This window comes from Hyaena hyaena, unplaced genomic scaffold (genome assembly GCF_003009895.1).
Source record: "Hyaena hyaena isolate Hyena2069 unplaced genomic scaffold, ASM300989v1 scaffold_1276, whole genome shotgun sequence".
In the NCBI taxonomy this organism is placed as follows: domain Eukaryota; kingdom Metazoa; phylum Chordata; class Mammalia; order Carnivora; family Hyaenidae; genus Hyaena; species Hyaena hyaena.
Genome location: NW_024081882.1, coordinates 232,465 through 260,018, shown reverse-complemented (window position 1 = coordinate 260,018; position 27,554 = coordinate 232,465). Strand labels below are relative to the sequence as shown.

The following is a 27,554-nucleotide window of genomic DNA, read 5'->3' as shown; positions in this document are numbered from 1 at the left end:
AGCATGTATACAGGTTGGGGAGGGGCAGAGAGAGAGACACACACAGAATCTGAAGCAGGCTGTCTGAGCAGTCAGCACAGAGCCTGATGCAGGGCTCAGATCCGTAAACTGTGAGAAACTGTGAGATCATGATCTGAGCTGAAGACCGATCCATCTAGGTGCCCCTTATAGAATTTCTTAATCTATCATTGTCTATTCTGTTGCTGGTATAGCTTAAGACTAATCAACTTTTCTTTTCTCAATTTTACAGAGTTAATTGAGAGTTGGAGGCAACCTTGCTGAAGATGAAGAATATACAATATTAGAGGAGGAGATTTTTTTTTTTCTTTCAAAAGTCTTGATTGTTTGGTGGCTTACGACTAGTTACCACTCTACATTTGAGTCTGTTTTCTTCATCAGAAATGATTTTTACAATTTCAAGAAAAACTATGTCCCAGAAATTGAGTTTACTGTTGCTTGTATTTGGACTCATTTGGGGATTGATGTTACTGCACTATACTTTTCAACAACCAAGACATCAAAGCAGTGTCAAGTTACGTGAACAAATACTAGATTTAAGCAAAAGATATGTTAAAGCTCTAGCAGAGGAAAATAAGAACGCAGTGGATGTTGAGAATGGCGCCTCCATGGCAGGATATGGTAAGATGACCATGGACTGTTCCTCATTTTCTCCTCTTCAACTTATCTGCATTTAATGATAGTTATGGAGGGAAGTCTATTACTTCATGTGTAGGTCTTTTTTTTTTTTTTTTAATGTTTTATTTATTTCTGAGAGAGAGAGAGAGGCAGCATGAGCAGGGGAGGGTCAGAAAGAGAGACACACACAGAATCTGAAACAGCCTCCAGGCTCTGAGCTAGTTGTCAGCACAGAGCCCGACGCGGGGCTCGAACCCACGAACTGTGAGATCATGACCTGAGCCGAAGTCGGACGCTTAACCGATTGAGCCACCCAGGTGTCCTGCATAGGTCTTTACAAAGTAAATTTTTCTTCTCTTTTTATTATGAAAATTTTCAAATATACTAACAAATAGGAACTATGATAAATACCTATATATCTGTCGCCTAGATTTAACAATTATTAACATTTTACCAATTTATTTTGTCTGAGTTTTTGAAGACCATTAAATTGTAGAAATTGTGAAATTTCACTGCTAGATATTTCCATGTGAATCTCTAAAAAAATGACCTTTCGGTACATAATTATAATACTATTATAACACCTAGTTCATATTTACATTTTCCCGACTGTGCCAGTATAGACCATCAATTGTATAACATCTATTAATTCCTAGAAGCAGCATTTGCCTGTGTCTTCAATATTGTTTACTGCCATTCTCCTTTTCACATCCTGGTTTCCGGCTGTGTTTTTCTTTTCTTTTTCCTTCTTCTTCTTTTTTTTTTTTTTCTGCTGTGTTTTAAGTTCTGTATGCCTGCCATAGTCTCACTTGCCTTTAAGACTTAAGAGAGAGGGGGCACCTGGGTGGCTCAGTCAGTTGAGCATCTGACTTCGGCTCAGGTCATGATCTCACTGTTCGTGGGTTCGAGCACGGCGTTGGGCTCTGTGCTGACAGCTCAGAGCCTGGAGCCTGTTTCAGATTCTGTGTCTCCCTCTCTCTCTGACCCTTCCCTGCTCACACTTTCTCTCTGTCTCCCTCTCTCTCTCTCAGAAATAAATAAAACATTAAAAAAAAATAAAAAGACATGAGAGACGAGCTAGAACACTTTGTATATGAGTGTGTGGGCATTTTCTCTATTTCAGTGGCTTTTTTTTTTTTTTTTTTAGTTATACGTGTTTGTATTTAAAGAATCAAAATGTGTTATGAGTCTGGTAATAAAAAAGGGCAGTTTTTCCTACCCCCAGCAGTATTCAGACTTCTCATTCCTTAGAGCCAGCCATCTTAAATTATTTATTATGATTTATTTGGTGATTACCTCCATACCTCTAAATAACATGCTCTATGAGCTGTTTCTTCATTTTTCAATTATAGAAATTATCTGTTAACTTCCCACTGTGCAGGGTGAGGGCTCAGCTTTCTTTTAAAACCCAAATTGTATCCCCCCACCCTGGGCTGTGTTCACACACACATGTCCTTACAGTCCTGCCATTTTCCCATCTTAATTTTGGTTAGACCAATATTCAGTGTGTGCGTTATTATGACTGTGTTAATGGTATTTATTACTGAGCCATATATTACATGATTGCTTCTTCTTTCACATACAACTGTATTTTCCCCTCTAGAATTAATTAGTAAATACTGATTTTTGTTTCTTTGCCTAGTTTTCTACCCTAACTCTCCCACAGGTGTTAAGTCTCCTCCCAGTATATTCAGACACATTAGGTATTTTATCACATTATTTATCTAGAAGAAATCTTTCCTAGAGCCTTCTGATCTCTGGTTTGGACTCTAGGCTTGTGGTGGTAAATTATTCTAGGATCTTCCTACGTAATCATCCCTTTACCTCGCTCTTGTGTTGGATCTCCTGTTGCCTAGAATCCTGTGGCTTCCTCTTTATTGTTTCTCCCTCATGTTAGGGGAACTAACTGTTCCTTGTAGTTTCCTCAGAAAGGTACGAAGGTCAAAGTTTAGATTCCTTGCATATCTGAAAAGGTCTTTTTATCCTCTTACTCTCATGCTGAATTGAAAATTTAACTGAGTATAGCTTTCTCTTGGGTTTTAAAGGTTTTTTCTTTTTCTCTTTCTTTTCCCTCCCTCTCCTTAGCTTCCATTGCTTTCTGCGAATTTAATGCTGTTATGATTCTTCATTCTCTTAAAAATTTTTATTTATTTATTTATTTAATTAACTTTATTTTTTTTAAACATTTATTTATTTTTGAGGGAGAAATGTGACAGAGTGCGAGAAGGGGGAGGGGGAGAGAGAGAAGGAGACACAGAATCCAAAGGAGGCTCCAGGCTCTGAGCTCACAGCCAAGAGTATGACATGGGGCTCGAACCTGTAAACTCTGAGATCATGACCTGAGCTGAAGTTGGATGCTTAACTGACTGAGCCACCCAGGTGGCCCTGAATTTTTTATGTTTTAAAGTTTATTTATTTATTTTTAGAGAAGGAGAGTGCTCCTGAGTAGGGGAGGGACAGAGACAGCGAGAGAAAGAATATCAGGTAGTCCATACATTGCCAGTGTGGAGCCTGAAATGGGGCTCCATCTCATGAACTGTGAGATCATGACCTGAGTCGAAACCAAGAATCGGACGCTTAGCCAACTGAGCCACCAAGGTGCCACTGATTCTTCTTCCTTTATATGTGACTCACTTTTTGGAAGTTTGTAAGATCTTTGTCCCAATCCCATAATACTGTTCTGAGATTTTTCAAAATGATGTCCCTGGGTATGAATTTCTTTCACACATATGCTGGGACTCCAGTGGACACTTTATTAATTTTCCCCCAAATTTTATAAGTTTATTCTTTTACTAGTATCTAAGATATCTGAGAGATGTAACATTCATGACTCAGGATAGTGATCCTGCTCTGTCTCTACACATCATCTACAGCATCTCAAGTGGTCTTCACCAATCCAGCCATTTCCAATAAGGATATACTGCCCAAGTTATGAAAGTCCAAAAACCAAAATACAGTTGTTAAAAAATTGTTTTTTAATGTTTTTTAAAAAATTTTAATTTTTGAGAGTGAGAGCATGAGTGGCGGGGGGTGTGGGGGGAGCAGAGAGAGAGGGAGACACAGAATTTGAAGCAGGCTCTAGGCTCTGAGCTGTCAGTACAGAGCCCAGCGTGAGGCTCAAACTCACACACTGTGAGATCATGACCTGAGCTGAAGTTGGACACTCAACCGACTTAGCCACCCAGGCGCCCCCAAAATACATTTGTTTTTAAACATAATCGTAACTGTATGTAAGCAATATAGTCAAAATGTTTTCAGACTTTTCAACTATTATAACTCTAATACCTACCGCTATTTTTTCCTTTTTCTGCCAAATGATATATTACTTCTTTATGCAAATACTCTGTGAGTTCCTTCACAAATCTAAATTTCATGAATGTCAGAAGAAAGAATTAGAATTACAGAAAGTCTTTCATTTATATTTATCCTTGGCTTAATTTCCTTTAAATGTGGATTATCTTTACCCAGTGAGGGTTGCCTTAATGCCACATAGATATCACCCATTATAGTTTACATATCCATTCATTTACTGTGTTGATTGAGGTTTATCAGTGATGCAGTCATAGCACAAGGTTTATTTTACATTTCATCATTGTTAAAAAAAAGTTTAAAACCATTTCACACACTTCATTAAAATGGTATTCTTGAAATATTGTGAGCAAATAGGAAATTTCTGTATATTCATTTTGAAAAGAATAGACTTCTTTGTAACTGCTAAAAATGGTCACTTCTCTGTACATACAGCAAAGAATAATCAGTCAAGTATAAAACTAAGATTTTTTATATTTCAGATTACTTCAACATGCTAATACAAATAAAGTGAACATTCTTTCAAAAGAACATACTACCTTCATGGATAAACTTCTGTTAGTGTATTAGGCTTTTGTTTTTCCCTCTCTACCTGCAGAAGAGTAATTATATTTTGAGAAAAATATTTACTAGAGATCAGAATTTAACTTTCTTAAAAGTTTGGGTTTCTAAGATGTATCTGTGTTAAATATATACCTTAAGTAAACCCTGCTACTTATGAAGGATATATTTTGTTTACAACCATCAAGCAATGATTTTAAAATGAGACTAAATCTAGTGAAAATTAAATTCTAAAGTACTTTTACCAAAAGCTTGATTTGTATTTATTTATGAATCACAACTCTTGCAATTGTTTCAAATAATTCTTTTAAAGTAACTGGCTCTTTCTACACTAGTCTATTTATTTCCATGACGTGCTTGTTTTATCCCAAACTGGAACTTATCAGTTTGTATAAGAATATTTAATGTGTCATCTTTTTAAGTTTTAATTTTGATAAGTTATTGTCTGATTTTTGTAGAACTATATCCAGCCTAGCTTCTAGATCACATAAAAGATTCTGAAATTTGGGGTAAAATTTCTGCTCCATTCCTGATCCGTTAACAACATTGGTGCAAATACTTGCCTTACTGCTTGCTTGGTAAAGGGAATTTATAGGTGATTCTAACAGATAAAAATAAGAATGTTGTCTTGTAGATTCTGATTGGTAATTATTTCAGGTCGCAGCTTGAAAAACACCAGCACTTTATCTTTTATGTCAGCAAATCAATTGTGTTGGAAAAGGACATTAGATGTTGGATTGTGGCACCCTAAGGAACGTTTGGTTTCTGTAATTCAAAAAGCTGTTGATTTCAGGACAGCTGTACCTGAGTGGCTGGTCCCAGGGCTCTGACTCTAAGTAACTCTGGGTAGTAGTGAGGATGAAAATCTTTAGAACGTCCCCATTTCTGCTTGCCTTGATTTTGGAGATAGGGAGAAGGGAGCTTCAGTGGGCACTCTAAATCCTGAAACATATGTCCTTCGACTTAGGAATATTTTCTCTAAATTATTTATTTGATTTCTTCTTCCCCATTGTTTTCATTCTTTCTTTCTGAAATTCTATTATTCAGCCTTTGAGCCCTATGAACTGGTCCTTGAATTTTCCTTTGTTTACTCTCCTGGTTTCCATCTCTGTGTCTTTTTTTTTTTTTTTTTTTTAAACTTTTTTTATGTTTTATTTATTTCTAGTAGAGAGAGAGAGACAGCGTGAGCAGGGGAGGGTCAGAGAGAGAGGGAGTCACAGACTGAAACAGGCTCCAGGCTCCGAGCTGGCAGTCAGCACAGAGCCCGACGCGGGGCTCGAACCCACGAACCGCGAGATCATGACCTAAGCGAAAGTCGGACGCTTAACCGACTAAGCCACCCAGGCGCCCCTGTTTTGTTTTTTTGAGATATGTACTCATCTTTATTTTCAGCTCTTTATAAGGAGTTTTTTATTTTCTCATATTTTTAATTTCTTAAAATTTTTAAAAAAATATTTATTTAGAGAGAGAGAGTGTGAGCAGGGGAGGGACAGAGAGAGAGGAAAAGACAGAATCCCAAGCAGGCTCCACGCTGTCATCAAGGAGCCTCACATGGGGCTCAAACTCATGAACTGTGAGATCATGACCTGAGCTCATGAACTGTGAGATCATGACCTGAGCTGAAACTAAGAGCGGAACACAACCGACTGAGCCACCCAGGTGCCCCTTCCTATTTTTAATTTCTAAGAGCTCTTTTTTTTATTTATCAAAGGTTGTCAGTGATACATTTTCTGAAATGTTTTTACGTTTCATCCAAACACGTCTGGTGATCCTTAGCCTATTAAGGCTTTTTACTATTTATTTATTTATTTATTTATTCATTCATTCATTCATTCATTCATTCATTTATTTTAAAGATTTTGTTTTTTAAGTAATCTGTATTCCTAATGCGGAGCTTGAAATCACAAATCTGAGATCAGGAGTCATATGCTCTACCAACTGACCCAACCAGGTGCCCCTGAGGCTTTTTTAAAGAGTGAGACACTAAAAGTTTGATAGAAGTGTTGAGTTGTTGAGTAGTATTTACTATAGCATGATCTGGCTGGGACATTTCCTTGGGAGCATCCTTAATATTTGTAATGACTTTTGATACCAACTACCTGGAATTAGGCCAAATTTCACAGGTTAAGTGCATCTCCTCCAAAATACTGCCCTCACTTCAGACATAGCTACAAGTTTGCGTGTCCCAGGCCACTCTCACTTCTGACCAGTTTACTAACACCTCAGGTTTGGTAATTGACTAGATTGGCCCAGAGAACTCCCTGAAAGGACTATACTTATTTTTACAGTTTTCTTTTCATATTAAAAAGAAAATCAGAACCTGCAAAAGGGAGACACATAGAGCAAATCTGAGAGGGTTCCAAAGGCGAGGTTTCTGTTGTCTTCTCCTCATGGACTCGGGACGCATTATTCTTCTTGGCACATCCATGTATCATCATATTAAGAGTATTGTTGCCTAGGGAAACTCACCTGAAGTTTGTATCCAGCATTTTTATTGGGGTTTTATTGTGCAAACACGATTGATTGGATTATTAGCCAGATGATTGAATTCACTCTCCAGCCCTTCTCTCTCATCTGACATTACTAAAAAGCCGTGACTCTAATTACATAGTTGGTCTTTCTGGCATGCCCAGCCCCTATCCTGAGTCATCTCATTAGTATCAAACTCTCTAGGGGCTCAGTCTGAGTCACCTTGTTAATGTAAACTATCAGTGGGGTCCCAGGGGCCCATCATGAGTAGAAAAGACAGTCTTATCACTCAGGAAATTCCAGACATTTAGGGGCTACCTCCCAGGAACTAGGGACAAAGGCCGGCCAAACTCTATTACACAATACCAGTGTCTATTTATTTGTGGCATCCCAAATATGAGTGTATTTAGGTCTTTCCTCTTGAGCCGGTCAGATTCCCTAGAGAAGGACTTCCAATCTTGCTGGAAAGTATAAGCCTCCAAGTGTTCTGGAATCTGAATGAAAGGAAAAGGCTGGGGGAGGAGAGGTAGTCTCAGCACACACTGTGTAAATTTTCATTTACTCCCCCAGTTTTCACTGTGGTACCCAGGCCCTCAGCTGTGTGACTGGTTTCAGAAAATGAATCTCATATTTTCTGCAGGGGGTGAGGGGCTATTGCCCAGTTTGGGAGTGTTCTAGATAATTTAGAAATCAAATGTCTTCATAGAAAAATTTTCACCCAATTCTTCTGTTTTAGTCCCCTTTTTACTCATATTTTCATTGGTACCCAGTATAACAATGATTCCTGGGCATTTTAAGGGTGGGGTTCTGTGGAGAAAATTGGATTTTTTCTTAGTTTTTCTTCCCTTTTAAGATTCAACTTTTTCACATCTGCTGAGTCAGTTAACATTCATCCCGTTGCTTCCTAGCTTCTCAAGTTGTGTTGTTACTGTCTCATCTTCTGTTATCTTTGGCCTTATTTATGCTTTAAAAAAGAAAGAAAGAAAAAAGCACCTTTACATTTTGGTGGAGTGTCCATGTAGCCAAGACCCATGGGTGCAAGAGCACCTGGTGCTAGGGTCCCCAACAGACCAACTTTGGCTCCCTGCTAACAGAATCCAAAGGCAGAGAAATGAGTGGTGGTGAGACAAGAAAGGAATTTATTTTAGTGAGGCCAACACCGAGAAGACAGTGGACTAGTGTCCCACATGTCTCCAAAGTGCTGAAAATACCTCATGTTTTTATAAGGAAAATGTGGAACAAGCGTTGGTGGATAGTACAGTTAGGCAGTGAGGATCCACTTGATCACTGTCTTGGGTCAGTTCCACAGGGTATTGCTGGCTCAGGGTGGTCCTTACACTTGAAGGGGTAGTTTTGGTTCCCATCACAGGATGCTTTGCCCACAAGATCTTTAGCCTGAGTTAAGAGATAAGCTGGAAATAAGAAATTAATCAATTAGAAAGTACACTCTGAGGTCAAAATGGAGGTGGTTGAAGTCCTCTTTGCAGAGAGGTGAATGGCCTTTTTTCAGTTTACCTTCTTTATCTGGAAATGCCCTAGGCACTTTCTATTTTTTTTTTTTTTTTTTTTTTTTTTTTACAAATAGTTTATTGTCAAATTAGTTTCTACATAACACTCAGTGCTCATCCCCAAAGGGCACTTTCTATTTTTATAGAAACACCTTTATGATGGTTCTTATGAATCGATGAGGGTTAGCCTGCATTTGCTCTTGATCAAATTTAGGTGATTTAGAGATGAAGGAGCTGGTATACACTGAGATGGAGGTTCTTGTAACAGAGAGAGATGCAGAAGTCACATTGTTTGCATTCTCCTTAGTCCAAGGACACTGATAGAAACAGTGAAGAAGCAAACTTTTAACAAGAAAAATACTTGAAAATAAAGTTTTTGTACTTGAGCAAAATAACTGTGATATTTTATTTTATTTTTAAATTATTTTTGAGAGAGAGCAAGAGCACATGTGAGCCTGAGCTGGGGAGAGGCAAGGAGGGGCAGGGAGAGAGAATCCCGAGCTGGCTCTGTACTGCCAGCACAGAGGCTGATGCCAGGTTTGAACCTATAAACCATGAGATCATGACCTGAGCTAAAAGTAGGAGTTGGGTGCCTGGGGCACCTGGGGGGCTCAGCCATTTGAGCATCCAACTTCGGCTCAGTTCATGGTCTCTTGGTTTGTTAGTTCTAACCCCACATTCAGCTCACTGCTGTCAGCTCAGAGCCCACTTCAGGTCCTCTGTACTCCTTCTCTGTGCCCCTCCCCTGTGCTCGCTCGCGCGCGCGCACGCTCTCTCTCTCTCTCTCTCTCTGTGTCTCAAAAATAAATAAATATTTTAAAAAGTTGGATGCCCAACCAACTGAGCCACCCAGGTGCCCCTAACTGTGATGTTTTAAAAGGTTGCAGCCATCTGTGCTTTGCTGCCCACCTGTGTGTAATGACTCGGGTTTAAAAAACAATTTTTTTTCCATTTTAATTATTTTTTTAGCGAGAGAAAGTACAAATTGGGGAGAGGAGGGGAGGGGAGGGGAGAGGAGAGAATGAATATCTTAAATAGGCTCCATGCTCAGCACAGAACTAAACACAGGGCTCAATCCCATGGGATCATGACCTGAGCGAAAATCAAGAGTTGGATGCTCTGAGCCACTCAGGTGTCCCACAACTCAGTTTTAAAAGCAACAATCAGACCTAACTGCACATAATATTTGATAAACTTTACTTTTATTTCTTTTTTTTAATATTTTTTTATTTATTTCTAGGAGAGAGAGAGAGAGACAGCGTGAACAGGGGAGGGTCAGAGAGAGAGGGAGACACAGACTCTGAAACAGGCTCCAGGCTTTGAGCTGGCAGTCAGCACAGAGCCCGACGCGGGGCTCGAACCCACGAACCGCGAGATCATGACCTGAGCGAAAGTCGGACGCTTAACCGACTAAGCCACCCAGGCGCCCCATCTTTAAATATTTAATATATGGTGGAAATATTTATGTCAGTGAATATTTACCTGCATCATTAATGGCTACATGATATTTATCCAATTCCCTGATATGTTTCTTTTTTTACTTATTTCTGATTCTAAATATATGTTTATTATAAACATTCAAATACTATAGAAATATACAACATAGATAAGTTAAAAGGGCAGAAAGAATGTCATTTAATTTGTCCCATGTTGGGTTAGTGTTCTTTTCTTTAAAGGGATAAATAGTAAATATTTTCAGAGCATGGCTATGTTCCGGTGAAACTTTATTTACCAACACAGGCAGCCAACCAGCTGTTATTTTCTTACACATGATCTAGCACATTATTTTATTTTGAGCAAAAGTGGGATCCTACTGTGGATACTAGTTTACAGCTCACCTGTTTTCATTTAATTATTGTGGGTATCTTTCCATATTATTACATATAGGTCTGTCTCATCCTTTACAATGACTTAATATTGTTTCATTTTATAAATATTCCTTAACCTGCCCCCCCCCCCTTGTCCACTTATTCTGTTATGGTGGATAATTTGTTGCTACCTTTTTTGTGTTTGAGTCAATGCTACAATGTATGTATGTTTGTATGTCTGTGAAATATATGTGTGAGTATAAATGTGTGTGTATTTCATGTTTGTGTGAATGTTTCTGAAGGATAGATTTCCTAGATGTGCAATTTTTTGGTCAAGTATATATACATGTTAAATTTAATAGATATTTGTCAGATTGTCCTTCAGAATGGCTCTACCAGTATACATTCCTAGTATGACCTTCCTAACTGTGAAAGTGCCAGTTTATCCAACAATTCTATTTAATTTTATATGATCTCTAGTTGTTTGCTTTTGCATTTCTTTGTTTACAGGAGCTGCTAAAAGATTTTTTGTTGGCTATTTGTATTTCATGTATGTGTGAGTGAATTGTTTATATCCTTTACCAGTTTTTCTGCTGGGAAATTTCTTGACTGCTTCTTTGTAAAGACATTAATGCTGTTATTACATGTTGCATATGTTTTTCTTCTGGTTTTTCAGTTACCTCATAACCTGGTATTACTGCTTAAAAAATTTAGGTAGCAGAATATGTCTTGTTTTTTATTAAACATTTTTTTTTTTTAATTTTAAAGAGATACTGTGAGCAGGGGAGAGGGGCAGAGTGAGAGACAGAGAATGTTAAGCAGCCTCTGTGTTCAGCCCAGAGGATGCTGGGCTCAGTCCTATAATCCTGACCTCATGACCTGAGGTGAAATCAAGAGTCAGATGCTCAACTGACTGAGCCACCTAGGCGCCCCGTGTCTATCATTTTTTATGATTTAGGTTTATGCTCAAAATATTTCCCCCAAAGCCTATACTCTAATATTATGGTAGATCTTGTTTTTGTTTTTGTTTTTACGTTTACATCTGTAATATAGTTGAGATTTCTGGTATAAGTAGTAAGAGATACAGATTCTTTTCTCCAAATTAGCTAGCCAGTTATTCCAGATTCATTATTTCAATTCCATCTTTTGCTCCACTAGTTTGACATGGCAGTAATATATAAATATTTATTTAAGTTACAATAAAATCAGAATTTGACAAGTTCTGGAGAACTTGAACCTTTAACTATAGAAACCATTTGTTTAGCTTCGTGTTGCTATACAAAAAAGCTAGAAGGCTTTTTATTTATTTAGTGAATAGTCTTCCCTTGAACTGTTCAACCTGTTTTTCCCAGTTGGGAAGATAAACATAAGCTTTTTTTTTTTTTTTTTAATGCTAGTCACCAATGAATTGTTACTATCACAAAGGTCATAGGCAGATCATTTCACCTTTATAGGTCACTGTCTATAAATTTTGAACAGCAACTTTGCTTTCTCTGTAACATAAAACCATTATCCCTGCTTTATATCCTTTTCTCAATATTCTTAGTCTTCTCTGATAATAGCTTTTTTCCTCCCATGTAACATGTTTTGGATTCTGAGTTTTACCTAGAACAGTGAATTGGGAATTCTTGGTCTGAGCCTCACAGTGACTGTTAATAGAATACTTTGCAGTTGATGTATGGTTTACTAAACTGTTTCTGAATCTATAGCAATACTAGTATTTCATCACTACAGACTTTTCCTGCCAAAGATGGACCCTGTTTTCTTTTAAGAGTTTTGGTTTTACTGTCTACCAGTGTGGTTGAACACTTCTTAAAAAATGGATTTCAAAAATATTTTGGGAAAACTAGAGAACATTTAATGTTGATATTTAAATGCTCTTCGTGGGGTGCCTGGGTGACTCAGTTGGTTGAGCATCTGACTTCTGATTTCGGCTTGGGTAGTGGTCCCAGAGTGAATGGATCGAGTCCTGTGTTGGGTTCTGCACTAAGCATGGACCCTGCTTGGGATTCTTTCTCTCTCTCTCCTCTCGCTCTCTCTCATGTGCACGTGCTCTTTCTCTAAAATAAGTAAATACTTTTCTGCAAATAAGTTTACAAATAGTTATTTTTCCATATAAACCTATAAAAAATAACCTTTAGAAACACAGGTTAAAGTTTCTTAACTTAAATCAGTTTTTCAAATACGTAAATTATCATGTAAGTAATGAATGGGAACAGTGCTATAACAAGCTGCTAGAGAATATCATTTATAGTTGAAGAAAACCAATTTTAAAAAATTCCCTAAACTGGGGAATTTGGGAAGATGGAGGTCTCTCCTTTTCTTGTTCCTACACTATCCATCTTGCCCTGTTCCCATTTAAGCATAACTGAAAATCCTGGACATTTTATATAAAAATAAGAATCTGGAAGAGAAAAAGATTGGCTACGGACCTTAGGACCCAGTGGTATGATCCCCGTTTTGTTTTGTTTTGCTCAACCTCATATATTTCAGACTTGAAGCTGAAGAAGCCAGGAATCTCCCCCAACAGAAGCCTCCTCTTGTAGCCAGAAAACTTTTAGACAATAACCATTCTCTTCCACTTAAAGATCACAGAAAAATATCGTGGCTGCACCACCACCCACATGATCAAAGGCCATATGGGGAGCCTACTACCCTTCCTCCCTCCCCCAGGGTACCTGTGGAGACTACAGGGAAAGCCAGGACTTCCATACCAGTAATGAGGTGCCCACCCCCCTCCCAGGAATCTTAGTGGAGAGTCAGGACTTTCACTATTGCCCATCCCCACCAGATTCCACCTCCATTCAGCAGTGATGGGGAACTCACCACCCTCAGGTGACTGTGGAGGCTAAATGGGGAACCTAGACTTCTTCTTTCACCTGGCAATAGTAAGGGGGCACTCCCCTGCTCTGCCACAGTGACATCAGAGAAAGTCATTTAAGACATACATATAGATATATATGTGTGTGTATATATTTTTAAGTTTATTTATTTTGAAAGAGAGCAGGCAGAGAAGAGGCAGAGAGAGAGGGAGAGAGAGGATCCCAAACAGGCTCCCAGCTGCCAGAGCAGAGCCTGGTGTGGAGCTCAAACTCACAAACTGTGAGATCATGACTTGAACCGAAACCTAAGAGTCAGACGCCCAACCGACTGAGCCACTTAGATAACCCTAAAACAGGAGGTTTAAATAAGATCCAAGATCTCGTAAACTAATAAATAAGTGTCTAGGTTTCAAATATAAATCACTTGTCATACCAAGAATTGGGAAAATCTGACTGAATGAAAAAAGACAACCAATGATAGATATTAGAATTATCTGAAAAAGGTTTTAAAGTGGTCATTATTAAAAATGCTTCAATGAGGAATTAATGAACACAAAGCAAGTGAAAAAATAGGCTCAACAAAGGGATAGAAAGTCTCAGCACATAAATAGAATATATAAAGAAATACCAAATGGAAATTTTTGAACTGAAAAGTACAGTAATTGAAATAAAAAGCTCAGCAGATTGACTTAACAGAATGGAGATGAAAGAATCAGTGAACTGGAATATAGAACAATCTAATTACACAATCTGAACAAGAGAAAAAATAGACTGGGGAAAAAGCCCCAGAGATTTAGAAACCTGTGAGAGCATAACAAAAGATGTAACGTTTGTGTCATTGGAGTTTTGGAAGGAGAGAAGAATGAGGGCAGAGCTGGAAAAATCATTCAGAAAAAAATAATGACTGCAAATTGCCTAAATTTGACGATACATTGACCTCAGATTCAAGAATCTTAGGGGCACCTATGTGGCTCAGTCGGGTAAACCTCTGACTTTGTTTGGCTCAGGTTGTGATCTCATGGTTCATGGGTTTGGGTCCCATGTCAGGCTCTCAGGCTGTCAGAACAGAGCCTGCTTTGGATCCTCTCTCATTCTCTCTCTGTCCCTCCCCTGCTTGCTCTGTATCTCAAAATAGATAAACATTAAAAAAATAATAAAGTTTTTTTTAAAAAGCTGAGTGAACCGCAGGCAGGCTAAGCCCCCTAAAACCCATGTCAAGATAAATCATAATTAAACTTCTGAAAGCTTAAAGAACAACTAGAAAAAAAAAATCTTAAATGCACCTGGAGAAAAAAATGACATCTTACTTATAGTAGAAAAACAATTCAGCATTTCTCATCAGAAACCACTGAGGCCTGAAGGAAGTGATAAAATATGTTTCAGGTACTAAAAGTAAAGAACTATCAATACAGAATTCTATATCCGTGAAAATATCCTTCAGGAATGAAAGGGGAAGCCAGAGACATTCTCAGATGAAGGAAAAGAGTAGCAGACCTAATCTAAGAGATGGCTGAAGGAAGTACTATAAATAAAAAAATGGTAAAAGGAGGGACCTTGGTAGTATCAGGAAGGAGGGAAGACAGAACATAGTAAATAAAAATAAGACTAATTCAGTAGGTTTCCTTTTCTTGAGTTTTCTAAACTATAATGGTTGAAGCAAAAATTATAGCACTGAGGTGATTCTAAATGTATGTAGAGGAAAGAGGCAGAGTTCCTTCCTATTCCTGGAACCTCAGTCTTTTTTCTTAAGGTCTTCAGCTGATGGAGGTCCACTCACGTTATATAGAATAATCTGCTTCACTGAAAGGTACTGGTTTAAATGCTAATCACATCTAAAAACTACCTTCACAACAACATCCAGAATGGTGTGTTTGTCTAGGCACTATAGCTTAGCCAAGTTGACACATAAAATGAACCTTCATAGATGGTAAAGAGAGGTAAAGCTTATGTATTTCACTCAGATTGGTAAAATGACTGATAAGTTATATATATGATGTTGGTAAAATGACTGATAAGTTGTATTTATGATGTAGTATCTAGAATAACCACTAAAACTGTACAAAAAAATACATTCAGATAAACCAAGAAAAGAATTCTAAAAAATATTCCAAATAACCTACAAGAGAGCAGGAAAAATTAAACAGGGAAGTGAAAAACTGAACAAACAAAATAAAAAATTAAATGGCAGATGTAAGTACTAATATATAATAATTACATTAAATATAAATATTCTAAGTATACCAGTTAAAAGACATTGGCAGATCAGATTAGCAAATATGACCCAAATATGTGCTCCCTGCAAGAAACTTATTTCAAATTTAATAATATCAGCTGGCTGAACGTAAAAGGATGGAAAAAGATATGTCATGCAAACATTAATCAAAGAAAGCAGGAGTGGCTCCATCTATATCAGATAAAGTAGAATTCAGAGCAAAGAAAACTAGCAAAGTCAGAGAAGGACATGACATAATCATAAAAGGGTCAAACCACTCAGAAGAAGTAACAATCCTAAACTAGTATCTACAAAATGGTGGAATTAAAAGGAGAAATAGGTAAATCTACAATTATAATTGAGACCTGAAACACCCCCCCTCTCGGGAACTGATAGAACCACTTAGAAAATCTGCAAAGATATAGATTGTTAGAACACAATCTAACTAATAGGATCTTATTTAAATATAATGAAGTTCCATCAACAACAACAGAATACACGGTTTTTTTTTTTAGTCCATGTAATATTTACCAAAATAGATCATATCCTAGGCTGTAAAACAACCTCAATCCATATGTAAGAATTAAAGTCATGCAGAGTGTGTTTTCTAACCACAATGAACTCAAAAGAGAAATCAGTAACAGAAAATCTTCAAGTAATTAGAAACTAAGCAACACACTTTTAAATAATCTATGGATCAAAGAGAAAGTCTGAAGGGAAGTTTAAAAAACAGTTTGAACTAAATGAAAATGAAAGTACAGTATAAAAATTGTGGGCACTCTATAACTATTAGGGAAATTTAATTTATAGTTTAAGAACTCCCGAAAAAGAAATCTCCAGGCCCTGATGATTTCACTAGAGAATTCTATCAGAAGTTTAAGTAGGAATATCAATTCCACAGTCTTCCAGAAAGAGAACATTTCTCAGTTCATTTTATGAAAACAGTATTATCTTAATACCAAAACCAGATGAAGGTTATATAAGAAGTAAAAACTATGGACCAATATCTCATGAACATAGCTATAAATCCTTAGGAAAATATTAGCGAACAGAATTCAGCAACATATAAGAGTTTAACACCAAAACCAAGTGGTGCTTATTCCAGGGATGCAAGGCTGGTTCAATTTTTAAAATCAATGTAATCTCTCATACTAACAGGCTGCTGAGAAGAAAGTGGGTGTTACTATGAAAGAGTAACAGGGATTTTTGGGGTGGTGGAAATATTCTGCATTTTGACCGTATTGATGTCAGTATTCTGGTTGTAATGTATATAGTTTCATAAGATGTTACTATTGGGAGAAACTTGGTAAAGGTACAGGAATTCTATATTTGTTACCTCTTACAACTATATGTAAATCTATAATTGTTTCAAAATAAGTTATTTATGAATTAAAAAAAAAGCAAACCTATGAAATGAGTATAGAATATAAAATATAGAATATAAATATTTTATATTCTAGAATATAAAATATTTATATTCTAAGTATGTTTAAGGAAAGTTAATTTCAGAATTCCTATTTGAGATGACTTTGATGTGGCTGTTTAAAACATAGCTTATTTATGGTATATATCATTTAGTCAAATTCATTTTCTAGCTTTTTTTTTTTTTTTTTTTAAATTAGGCTGGGGCACCTGGGTGGCTTAGTCGGTTAAGCGTCCGACTTTCGCTTAGGTCATGATCTCGCAGTTTGTGGGTTCGGGGCCCCGCGTCGGGCTCTGTGCTGACTGCCAGCTCAGAGCCTGGAGCCTGTTTCAGAGTCTGTGTCTCCCTCTCTCTCTGACCCTCACCTGCTCACGCTGTCTCTCTCTCCTAGAAATAAATAAAAATATGTATTAAAAAAAATTAGGCTTATTTTATGTCCCTAGGCATTTAACTTGCATTTAAAATTTCATGGGAACATACCTGGATCCACTCATGAGGTCTAAACACTATGTCTTGCATTCTAAGGTGGAGAAGTAATAAAATATTTGTTAAATAACACAATTTATTAAGTACTCAGTGGGAGAAAGTGGCTGTATTAGAAATGCAAAAGATTGAACAATTAATTTACATTTAATTGTAGAGTTTATGAGGTTTTTGAAACCACTTTTACCTAAGCATGCTGTCTTTGCTCTAAGAACTAATCTTAAATTAGTTCATGATCTTAGGAAACATTCTTTTTTTATTGCTAGCTTTGTAATAAACTGTAGTGGGTAATTTACTTTGATAATTAAGAAGTGACCTCTAAGTTCTCTTCCTTGTATCATTAAGCTGATGTTAGTAGTGGTAAAAATATCAGTTTGAATTTGAAAAATATTAATAAGGAGAAGTTTTTGACATATATTAAACATTTATTTTCATTAGTTCCTTTGCATTTTACCACATTTTATTCCCCTTTTTTGTATACACACACGGTTGTCAGATTTGAGGCAGCTCTTAAGAATAAAAACAGCAAAACCTATTGAGATGTAAATAAGAGATAAATCAAGACAGAGAGGCCTGAGTATGGGGATCACAAAGGCATGTATACTTGCTGTTTGTGCTGGTCCTGTGCCTGGTTGCCTTCACATTTATTACTTAGCCTTTCTTTCTAATGTTTTGTGTTTCAGAGGAGGGTGAGTTGAGTAGGTAGTGTTTTTCAAGTTCCCAAATCAGCTAGCTTCTTCCTAGGTTGAGCCAGTGGGGGGCATTTGGCCCGAGTTTGGAAAGTAGAACAAAGAGAAAGGCTAGGGTATTTTTCTCCCTCTCTGTCTGCTGCAGGTGGTATCTCTTTTGTAACACCACCTTCTCCCAAGACTGCCGGCCTTGGCTTTGTTTTCCATTGGTGGTTTTCCTTGGACTTGGGCTCTGGTTACATAACTGCTTTCTCCCTCTGTTCTACGGGCCTTGGTATGAGAGTAGCTTTCTGCTATGCCTCACTGTCTCTGATTATGTTTAGTATAGTTAGAGCCTGTTTATATCCAATATCTTTAGTATATTTATTAGTATTATTACACTGAAATAATTGGGCTAGGTACTATTTCGATAGTTATCTATGTCTTTACGTGCTTTTGTTACAGCTCCTTCTTTTCTTTCTTTCCTCCCCCACTCCCCATCGCACAAACTATTTTATTTCTTCTTCCAGAATAGGGAAGCTTAAAGCAGAAATAGAACAACCTTAAAAGGCTTTATTTCCTAAATCTGATCCTTCATGTCAGTCTCAACAGTACCACCTACTAAACACATGAATCGGACATTCAGCAAGTGTTTATTTCAAACATTTGTTCAGTGTCTACTGTGTGATAAAATATCAGAATGGTGAGCTGAGAGTAAAAGGATGGATATAATATGGTTGCCTTCAAGTTGCTTTTAGGGGTTCTGAACAGGGGCCCACGGTTAAGGAAAGAATTCTTATTACCAGCACCTTCAGTGATAGGGCTTTATGAAGTACTATGGACTCCCATATGATATAAATTCCTATAAATATGCAATCCCATAAGACATAAACATAAAATGATATTGTGAATTTAGAGAAAGGGAATTTTGGTATATTTGAAAGAATCCCAAGTTCAGGAAACATCAATTTAATTCTTGTTTGTCAACTAACTAATTTTATATCATGGAGCAAAGTAGTTTAAATCTGAGGGTTTCTTTAAAACAATTTTTAAAATGTTTATTTTTGAGAGAGAGAGACAGAGAGACAGAGTGTGCGTGGGGTAGGGGCAGAGAGAGGGAGACCCAGAATCTGAAGCAGGCTCCAGGCTCTGAGCCGTCAGCACAGAGCCCTATGCGAGGCTTGAACCCACAAACTGTGAGGTCATGACCTGAGCCAAAGTTGGATGCTTAATTGACTGAGCCACCCAGGCGCTCCCAAAATCTGAGTTTTTAATAAATTTTTTTCTAAGTTTATTTATTTTGAGGTGAGGGGGAGGGAGAGAGCGCAAGTGAGCATGAGTAGGGGAGTGGCAGAGAGAGAGAGAGGGAGAGAATCCCAAGCAGGTCCATAGCTGGCAGTGCAGAGCCCAACTTGGGTCTCCCTGTCTCATACCGTGAGCCATGACCTGAGCCAAAATCAAGAGTCGGACACTTTATCAGCTGAGTCACCCAGGTGTCCTGTGTAATGTTTTATTAAAACACTTGATTTTAGAGTATTTGAAAGGGTACATTTAACAATTTAGGACATTGTTAAAATTACCATATAATTGTTTATTAGTCCCACCTTTTCCTTTAGTTGCTATTTAACCCTAATTCTAATCAATGACTAGGCTTACTTTTATAATTCATGTCACCCCTCAGCTTGGTGTCAAACATCCTAGGGCTTTAGCTTCATTTTATGTTAACATGCTGGTAGACCCCTCCACCCCCTACCCCACCCCATTCTATAATTTCTAGACTTTTCTGGCCTATGTTGCTACCTCTTCAAATATTGTACAGGAGATAACCTCCAGGGAAAAACCCTTTAGTCTTGTTGCTGAAGGATTTTTAAAAAATATTTAATTCTGTCCTATTTACCCAATACTGTTATAACTCTTGATTGGAAGATCTTAATAAAGAAGGTCTCCTCTCTCCACTCTTTTATTTTGAAAATTTTCAATCTACAGGAAATTATGGAAAATCATATAATAAACATCCTATATCTTTTGTCTATACTCACCATTTGCTTAAAACTCTTCTGCATTGGTTTTTATCTTTCCTTTTCTATACAAATGTATATGCTTTTTAGGGCACCATTTGAAAGTTTTATGTGTCACGACATTTCATTCCTAAATACTTCTTGTCACAGGAGTTTTCTTACACTTTTTTTCCTTGTACATTTCTGCCATACTAGAATATTTAAGTTCTCATGATGAGTGATGCCAGAGGTATACTTCTTGTAAAGTCTCATTCTTTCAAATAAAGTTTTCCTCTCGCTTTATATTACATTGTTTTTTTGTTTTATTTTTTTAATAAGCATTTTCTGATCACCCTCTACTACCACCACAACCACTGCTCTCACTACTCCATTCTGATTTTTTTCACTTTTTAAACATTGTGGTAAAATATACATATCATAAAATTTGCTGTTTTAATCATTTTAAAGTATACTGTTCAGTGGTGTTAATTCACAGTGTTGTACAACCATCACTGTTAACTTTCCAAAACTTGCATCACGCTAAACAAGAAACTGTAAACATTAAGCAAGAACTTGCTGTTTCCTCATTTCACTGGCCCTTGGTAGTCTCTAATCTATTTTCTGTCTTTATGATTTTGTCTATTCTAAATAGTTCACATAAGTGGAACCATACAATATTCATCCCTTTCTTTGTCTGGCTTATTTCACTTTGTATAATGTCTTTAAATTCATCCATGTTATAGCCTGTGTCAGAACATCATCCTTTATGGCTAAATAATATTCCATTGCATGTATATACCACATTTTGTCAATTTCTTCATCTCTTGATGGACACTTGGATTGTTTCCGCCTTGTGGTTATTGTGAATATTAGTGTACAAGTATCTCTGAGTCTCTTTTCAGTTTGCGGAGGTATAGGCATACCTAGGAGTGGAATTCCTGGGTCATGTGGTAATTTTATATTTAGCTTTTTGAAGAACTGCCAAACTGCTCTCTACAGTGGCTGACCATTTTATTATTTCCACCAGCAGTGTATGACGGTTCCAGTTTCTCCATATGCTTATCCATGCTTATTTTCTTTCTATAACAAAAATTGTTTTTTATTGAATTATAATTAACATACCGTATTATGTTAGTTTCAAAGGTACAATATGATGGTTCAACAGTTTTGTATGTTTCTTAGTGCTCACCAAGATAAATGTACTCTTAATCCTCTTTTATCTATTTTTTCTGTCTCCTCCCACCCCACCTCCCTTCTGGCAACAAACAATTCTCTGTATTTGTGAGTTGGCTTTTTTGTCTGTCTCTTTCTGTTTGTTTGTTTCTTTACACATACGAGTGAAATCATACGGTATTTGTCTTTTTCTGTATGACATATTTCATTTAGCATTATATTCTCTAGCTCCATCCATCTCATTGCAGATGTAGCAAGATTTCATTCTTTTTATGGCTGAGTAATTTTCCATTGTGTGTGTGTGTGTGTGTGTGTGTGTACACCTATATATATACCGCTTCTTCATCTATCACTGGACACTTGAGTTGCTTCCATGTCTTGGCTATTGTAAATAATGCTTCAGTAAACATAGGTATGCATATATCTTTTCAGATTAGTGTTTTTGTTTTCTTGGGTAAATGCCCAGTAATAGAATTACTGGGTTATATGATAATTCTATTTTTAATGTTTTGAGGAACCTCCATACTGTTTTCCACAGTGGCTGTGTCAATTTGCATTCCCACCATCAGTATATGAAGGTTTTTCTTTCTCTGCATCCTTGCCAACATTTGTCATTTCTTATTTTGATTTTAGTTATTTTGACAGGTGTAAGGTGGTATCTCATTGTAGTTTTGATTTACATTTCCCTGATGATGAGTGATGTTGAGCATCTTTTCCCATATCTGTTGGCCATCCATTATGTCTTCTTTGAAAAAATGTCTATAAAGGTCCTCTGCCCATTTTTAATTATTTGACTTTTGGTGTTGAGTTGTAGAAGTTCTTTATATATTTTGGATATTCACTCCTTATCGGTTATATGATTTGCAGATCACTTCTCCCATCCAGCAGGGTTGCCTTTTCTTTTTTTTTTTAAAGAATGCCTTTTTATTTATTTATTTATTTATTTCTCTGTGCTGTCAGCACAGAGCCTGACGTGGGGCTCGAACCTGAGCCGAAGTCCAATCATGACCTGAGGCGAAGTCAGATGCTTAACTGACTGAGCCACCCAGGTGCCCCAAGCAGGGTTGCCTTTTTGTTTTGTCGGTGGATTCCTTCACTGTGCAAAAGCTTTTTATTTTGGTGTAGTCCCAAAATATTTGCTTTTGTTTCCCTTGCCAGAGAAGACATATCTAGAAAACTGTTTCTTTAAAAAAATTTTTTTTAACTTTTTATTTTTTGAGAGACAGAATGACAGAGTATGAGCCGGTAGGGAGTAGGGGGTAAGAAGAAAGAGAGGGAGACACAGAATCTGAAGCAGGCTCCAGGCTCTGAGCTGTCAGCACTGATCCTGATGAGGGGCTCAAACCCACAGACGTGAGATTATGACTTGAGCCAAAGTTGGACACTTAACCGAATGAGCCAACTAAGTGCCCCTAGGAAACTGTTATGGCCAATGTCAAAGAAATCATTGCTTATGTTTTCTTGTAGGAATTTTATGGCTTTAGGTCTCACATTTAGGTCTTTAATCCATGTTACGTTTATTTTTGTGTCTGATGTAAGAAAAGCGGTCCAGTTTCATTCTTTTGCATGAAGCTATCCAGTTTTCCCAGCACCATTTGTTGAAGAAACTTTTTTCCTATTATGTATTCTTGCCTCCTTTGTCATGGACTAATTGACCATATAAGCACAGGTTTATTTCTGGAGTGTCTATTCTGTTCCAGTGAGCCATATGTTTATTTTTGTGCCAGTATCATATTGTTTTTCCCTTTCTTTGATTATAGCCATCCTGAAGTGATAACTCATTGTGATATTGAGTGTCTTTTCTTGTGCTTATTATCCATTTGCGTATCTTATTTGGGGAAATGTTTATTCAAGTCCTTTACTCATTTAAGAAATTGGGTTGTTTATCCTTTTGTGTTTAAGGACTCCTTATATGTTTTTCAGATTAAGCCCTTGTCAGATACATGACTTGCAAATATTATCTTCCATTCTGCCTGTTATTTTCACTTTCTGGCTAATAGTCTTTGGTACCCAAAAGTTTTAAATTTTGATAAAGTCCAATTTATCTGTTTTTTATTTTGCTTGTGCTATTTTTGATCTCTTAGTAACAGAACCATCAGCCAATTTATCGATTTTTGTTAGATGATTGCTTCCCTGGTCACATATTAGGACTTGAGTTGATGTTTTGGTTTGGAATCAGCAAAAAATAACAATATTAGTTGCTACTTATTGAGTACCTCATATGTACTAGGTGCCTTTGGGAAACTTGAAAAAATAATTCTAAGGAAGATTCATAATTTCATTCTTTCCAGGTAAATTCTAATGACACTTCTTAACCTCTCAAAGAGATATAAACTTCCCTATTTATAAGAAATTTAAGTCAGAACTATCGCTATTATCTCTACTGTACTAATCAGTTTCCTGGCATCTTCCCCGATCCTAGGCTTCCCTCCTCATTTCACACTTCAGCCTCTGGAGAATCCAGGGCCTTGTTTTTGCATTGCATTGAATTTCTTACCTAGGTTTTTTGTTGTTGTTGTTGTTGTTTTTACCTTACCTGACTAGTCCACAGTCATCTTTATAAACTGCTTAAGAAACTCAAGGTAAATGGGGTTCCTTACAGAGGGAATACAGTTTTGACCAGACTTTAAATGTGTTTTATTTTACTAGAAGGTGAGAGTTTCCCTCACATATATAACTCTCAGATTCCTTTAGGAAGGTCTCTATGGTGCTATTGATTCAATTAGGCTTTCCCTATCTGTGGTACGAGTACTTTCTCTCTAGTATATTTTCTCTCTGATGATTTCATCTCTGATGACTCAGTAATGTTTCCCAATCCCCCCTCTCAAACCAGGAAAATACAAATGTTAAGTGCTCTGTCAATGTTTAATACAGTTTATTCTGATTTTTCCCCCTAGCGGATCTAAAGAGAACAATTGCTGTCCTTTTAGATGACATTTTACAACGCTTGGTAAAGCTGGAGAACAAAGTCGACTATATTGTTGTCAACGGCTCAGCAACCAACACTACCAATGGCACTAGTGGGAACCTGGTGCCGGTAACCACAAATAAAAGGGTAAATGCGTCAGGCAGCATTAGATAGCAGTTGAAGATCACCTTGTGCTGCTACATCCTCCATGGATCATATCCTATGGCAGAAAGCTTTTCAGTTGCTGGCTAGGATAGAATAATACTGTACAATAAAAGCCCTACACATTTCTGAGGAATATGCTGGATTCACAGAACTCTAATTCTGTATATAAATTTTAAAAGTTATTAGTTTGCTTTCAGGCAAGTCTCTTCAAATGCTGTACTATATCCTTAAAGGGAAATTGGTAACATGGTTGATGTAGTAAGCAGGTAGGTGATCTTTGTATAAATCTTCTGTGTTTGAGATGGAGGTAAAACAAAAACACTGAAAGACATGGGTTCATTTCTATAAAATATTTATTTAAATATGTTACATGTTTTTTAGAGGATATTGTTACTGAATCATTTCGTCATTTGTTCTCAATAGGTTTAACTGTTAGACTAATACTGTTAGAAAATGTGCTTACTTCCAGTACTATATTTTGTTACTCAGATTATGAGCAGAGAAAGGAAGTATAATGTTGAAAATAGTGTTTTGAAATCATGACCCAAAGAATGTCTTCATTTGCACTATCCTTCAGAATAACTGGAGGTTAATCATTGTATATTTTGAAAAATTACGTTTGTAAAGTTATAATCTTGATATGGTTAGTAGCCATTGTCCATAACCTATTCTAAACATTGAGATAACATAAAAACAGGAATCTCTAATCTCATACATAACATTTTCTTATACTTTGAAGAATAAAAGATATTTTTATGATGAGATTAAAATTAAGTAAAGTATTAATTCATGATTTTTCACATACATAAATATTAATTTAAAAGTTTAACCCTTTGAGTGTCTGTGCTGTTGAAAGCACATTATTTCCATATTTGGGTAAGGTTTGCTTTTGTTATGTTGGCAGTGGAAGGGGAGACCAATATATTTGTGAGACTGGGATGCTTAAGGTCTTTAGCTAGGTGTATATAATAAAGGTATTTTGTGCTGCATTAAACTTCTTGGAAAATGTTAACATTATGTAAGAGTATCTGGCTTAATGAAATTGTGGATGTGTGTAACAGATATATTAGGTATTCATTTTATATAATGACCACTTAAAAACAAGAGCATTTAATTAAGTTATGAAGATTGACTCTCTTTTCAGGAAAACAGCTATTGTATATAGCACAAGAGATCCTAATCTTCGATAATTTCCGTATAGAGCAAAGTACACCTTTATTTAAATTTCCCTTGTAGCAAATTTAATTGCCATATGGTGCCCTATATTTCATAGTATTTATTCTCTATAATAACTGCTTAAGTGCAGCTAGCTTTTAGACTTAGGCTATATTGAATTTAGTTTTAGATATTGTATTGTTCATTATTATAATATGTTACCACACATTGTAGCAATAATTATAATGCTTTATTAAAATAAGTATGAGAAAATATTGTTTCATGAAAGGTAGCTTTCTAAACTCTTTTCCCTATACTTTATGTGAAGAAATTAATTACATACCATTGCCAGGTGAAGTTGGGAATAATTGTTCAGTCTTATTAGATGTAGACATTTTCGTTTTTGTTTTCAGGGATGAAATAAAATATATTATTTGTACTTACAAAGTGTTATAAGTTTTTTCCTTTGATGGTGGTTTGCATTAAAAAAGTGGTAAGTGATTGAAAGGAATCTTAGTTTTGGGTTTTGTTTTATCAACTGCAGATACCTTTTTCACAAAAAAAACAATCTTTGTTCATGGTAGAAGACTGAGCTCAGGATTTGATGGGAGTAAGTCTGAGGGTTATGATTGGAGGTGGTTCCTAGGTTTGTACCCTCAAGTGGAAGTTTACTGTTGAGTTTTAAAAATTACACTGTAGTTATTTCTATCTTCAATTTATCTTAATTAATCAGGACATAAACACAAAGGGCATCGCTAAACATATTAAAACTTTCATATTTACTTCAGAGTAACTTTGGGTTATTTCAGAATGTCTTTAAGCAGTATACTGCCAAAAAAGCAATTTAAACATTATTTCACATAGTTGATGATAACTTGGGCTCATTTGTTTTCAAGAAGTACTTAGGACCTTGACTGTGGAGTTAGGTAGACTATAGAGGCTCAGGTCTACCTTTTTAGTGGCACCATGTTCTTTATTTAAATTTATAGAATCTGCCTCATCTTATTTAATTCTGTCTCAGAAGGCTAAAGTGTTAGCAGTGTACATAGGAACCTCCAACTTATACATTTGGTTTAATTGTATACAATGTTCTGTTTTTTACTACTTTCTGCTGAATAGCTATTGATGTAGTTATATTGTTATCTTTTTTTTTAGAGAAATGCTTACCTGAAAAGAGGACATGATATAATGAAAGAGACAATGAATAAGTGAATGAGTTAATTGAAGCCAATTTTTAAATAATTGAAAGCCCTGAATGATTCTTAGCTTTTGGTTGGGGGCATAGTAGCATTCATCTTTTGAGAGAGCTCAAGGGCTAGAGAGAAGAGAAGGAAATGAATATGAAAATAAGAATAAATATAGAAAAACAAAATGGGGACAAATCTGAATTTTTTTTACCTATAGATAACTGCTATTGAAATTTTAGCATATATATGTGAATCTGATCTCCCCTGCCCACACTCTCGATTGTTGCTGCTTAAAATAAAATCCAGTGTTCTCATTGTGGCCTCAAAAGCCTTAATTTGCTTCTGTCCGCCTTCTAACTTCATCTCTAACTACCCTCTTCCTTCTTAATTCCTCTTTGGCCATATTGACTTTCTCTTCCTGGGACTTTCTCTTCCATTCTTTTACCCCAGCAACTTCAAATTTGGTATTCTTCTTTTTGCTCCCCCTCCCATCCACCCGCAAATTCTCAGATGTTGGCTCAAATGTGACTTCTTAGGGAAGTTGTCTCTGACCACCTACCTAATTAACATGCCTCTAGCAGTCTTCTTACCCTTTTTACTTTTCATCATAGTTGTGATATACCTAACATTAAATTACATATTAATATAGTGTGGTTTTTTTCTGTTGCTTCTTAGATTCTAGGTTCTGTGAAGACTAGGACTTCTTCTGGTCACTGATATAAATAATCTGGGCACATGTGACTGTGTCTGACACATAATAGGTGCCTGATAAATATTTGGTAAAACTAGTTACTAAGCCAATCTATACCTTTTGCTTTGTATATCTATACCTTTATATTTTTAAAAATTATACCACACATTGTATTCTTTTTATATAATGTATGAACTTCTTTCCAAGTCAGTGAGTATATAACTTTCATGGCTATTCTACTTTGTGGCTATATCACCATTGATATATCTTTCAGTCAATTATTAGACATTTTGGTTGCAGATAAAAGACTTAGACCTAGGTATGGGACAAGTCTAAAGCTTGTCCCCTTTCCATTACTCCATGCTGTCATTATTTTAGG

At 36.4% G+C, this 27,554-nt stretch overlaps 1 protein-coding gene across 1 annotated transcript in view; it reads left to right on the top strand.

Moving 5' to 3' along the window:
• Positions 1-24,831, top strand: part of CCDC126 (coiled-coil domain containing 126) — a 41,753-nt gene extending 16,922 nt beyond the window's left edge. Inside the window, exons 2-3 of the mRNA XM_039223048.1 lie at positions 251-639; positions 23,967-24,831. Of these exons, the coding sequence (XP_039078979.1) occupies positions 402-639; positions 23,967-24,151 (423 nt within the window). The 5' untranslated portion in view covers positions 251-401 and the 3' untranslated portion in view covers positions 24,152-24,831. The remainder of the gene's footprint in view (positions 1-250; positions 640-23,966) is intronic.
• The last annotated feature ends 2,723 nt before the right edge of the window (positions 24,832-27,554 follow it).